We start from the raw sequence: 2,387 nt of genomic DNA, 5'->3' as shown, positions 1-2,387 counted from the left end.
GTAGGAAAAAACATTGTGCTTCTCTTTATTATCAGCACAGAAAAAGTCAGGTGTTTTGATTTTAATGAATGAGTTGGAGAGTTGAACCACAACTCATCATTTCTCAGTTCCCTTAGCTTCTTGTCCTGATACTCTGCACCATGTTCTTTATTTTTAATAGCTGAAGGAAATGGCTGAAAGGCTGCCAGTAGGTCCTGGCCGAAACATCAAATCTCCTAAATCTGTTTCCTCCGAATCCAATATTACTTCCAGTGATATACCTAATGGCTGTATTGACCAAGTTCACAGTCAACTTACTTTTCAAGAACTGGATTCAAGTGTATCTAACAGCCAGCTGCTTTCTAATGGGTCGAGCAACGCCAGTAATCGCAGTGCTGTTCACAATAGACAAGGGTATCCAGAGGCAACAACAAAAAATGGGGCCAGAACAAAAGAATGTGATTCTCGTAACGAGAATGAATGGGTTGAGCAAGATGAGCCAGGTGTATATATTACTCTTACCTCCCTACCTGGAGGTGTCAAAGATCTAAAAAGGGTTCGCTTCAGGTATACCGTCAACTTTAATCGTTTGAAGTGTGCAACTTTCTGCCTTTCTGCATTATGCTTCTTGTCTCGATATCCTGTTATTATACGTGGCTGCTGACTATAACTTGCCAGTTCTCTTTATCTTCTATGTGTACATTAAAGAAAACACATTTGAGCATGTGAACAAGATCCTCTTCATTGCTTCTCTGTGTACCGAAACACCTCTTTCTTACTTGTCAAGATTGTCAAAGCTTCACTATACAATAATTATACAATGAAATCATATAATCATTGTGTTTGATTGGAGTCAAGTCTAATGTATATCAAAACTTGCAGTCGGAAGCGGTTTAGCGAGAAACAAGCAGAAAAATGGTGGGCGGAGAACCGCGCGAGAGTTTATGAGCTGTATAATGTACGCGTAGTCGACAAGGGAAGCGTTGGCACTGCAAGTGTGGATTTAGCACATTGACACATGCAAAGCAAGTGTGGATTTAGCACATTGACACATGCAAATCACCTTTTGTACATGAGTTTTCCTTTTTCTTTTTGGTCCTAACTCAACTTCATGCCCCCTCAGTGAACATCATGTTTGATATCATCTCATATAGCTTTAGTTTTCACAAATTTGTAGGGAGGAATCAAGGGATGGCATAGAAGAACGAGGAATTACATGTTTGCTTGTAAGTTTTTGCTAGTTTCTTTTTCTTTGTATAACCAAGAATCCCGAGGCCTAGTGGTGCACGGTTTGAAATGCGGTGGATAAGTCTTGTTCCTCTATCATCGTCCACTTGCATAACAAGCTTTTTTCGGATAGCCGACACATCATGCGCTACGCTCTTATCAGTAGACCAAAGCCTTGTGGGGGCTTTCTATTAGTCACATATGGCTTGACCTTTCTATATTTGATTTGTTTTTTTCCCCTCCCTAATTGATGTGTGGGGAATAGAGGTATAGTTTTTGTAGTTGCTCGCCCTTGTTGGGAGATACTTTCCTTGTAAATTTTCCCAAGTTTAATGCATATTTGGATTTCAAATCTGTACTCTTTCTGTGTTCCCTGATGACCCTCATGTTCAATTTTGCCTTTCTTATTGATTTATCGAAAGTCACAAAAGATAGTTCGTTCTCGCCGTTTCGTCCGTTTGGCTTGCAAAATGTCTCCAGCGGCCCTATCGAACCATCCAGATTCAAGCTCGAGCTCTGAGCCTAATATCCTAGAACGTAGGTTAGCACTCATCCAAAGTCACAAAAAATGGCTTGTGCGCATCATTTCGCCCGTTTGGTTTGCAAAATAGCCCCAGCGGCCCCATCGGACCACCCTGGTTCGCTCCACAGTCTGTCGGGGGGCAACCGGTAGATTATGGTAATTCGGTAATCGGTACTTGAACATAGATATCATAGACAATAAATATCGTTTCGGTAATCGGTAAATTAATTTTTGATTCGGTACGATATTTGGTAATATCATATTAAAATTGAAGATGTGCAATTGTACGTTTAAACTTCAAAGAGTATATTTAAAAGAAATCTTATTTAGCATTATTTTTGTTGCTTTTTACGAATATATTACCAAGGTCTAAGAGATTCGCTGAGATATTGTATTGGTTAGACATATCGTGTATATATATATATATAATTCACTTATTTATAAGAGGCAGTTTAGTCGCTGAAGCAGGCAGGTCGACATGCTTGCTTAAGCTACTGCAATCGTATTTTTACTTTATTACCCTAATTAATTATTATAAGTTATTTATACATTAGAAAATTAATAATATTTAATACAAATATGTAAAATAAACATTCCTGACATATCTACTTCAGCTGCTTCAACTGTAATTTTACCATATCACGCCTATTAATTATTA

General features: G+C 38.4%; 1 protein-coding gene across 1 annotated transcript; it reads left to right on the top strand.

Moving 5' to 3' along the window:
* Positions 1-160: 160 nt before the first annotated feature.
* LOC124885137 (protein Brevis radix-like 4) lies at positions 161-1,564 on the top strand (the record flags this gene model as incomplete). Its single annotated transcript, XM_047405527.1, is given in 2 exon segments — positions 161-546; positions 862-1,564. Coding segments are annotated over 2 exon segments (510 nt in total). The 3' UTR covers positions 995-1,564.
* Between the last annotated feature and the right edge of the window lie 823 nt (positions 1,565-2,387).

The sequence above is a fragment of the Capsicum annuum genome, unplaced genomic scaffold (assembly GCF_002878395.1).
Source record: "Capsicum annuum cultivar UCD-10X-F1 unplaced genomic scaffold, UCD10Xv1.1 ctg79522, whole genome shotgun sequence".
NCBI classification, from domain to species: domain Eukaryota; kingdom Viridiplantae; phylum Streptophyta; class Magnoliopsida; order Solanales; family Solanaceae; genus Capsicum; species Capsicum annuum.
Note: the sequence above shows the minus strand (reverse complement) of the source record. Positions and strands in the feature narration are given on the sequence as shown.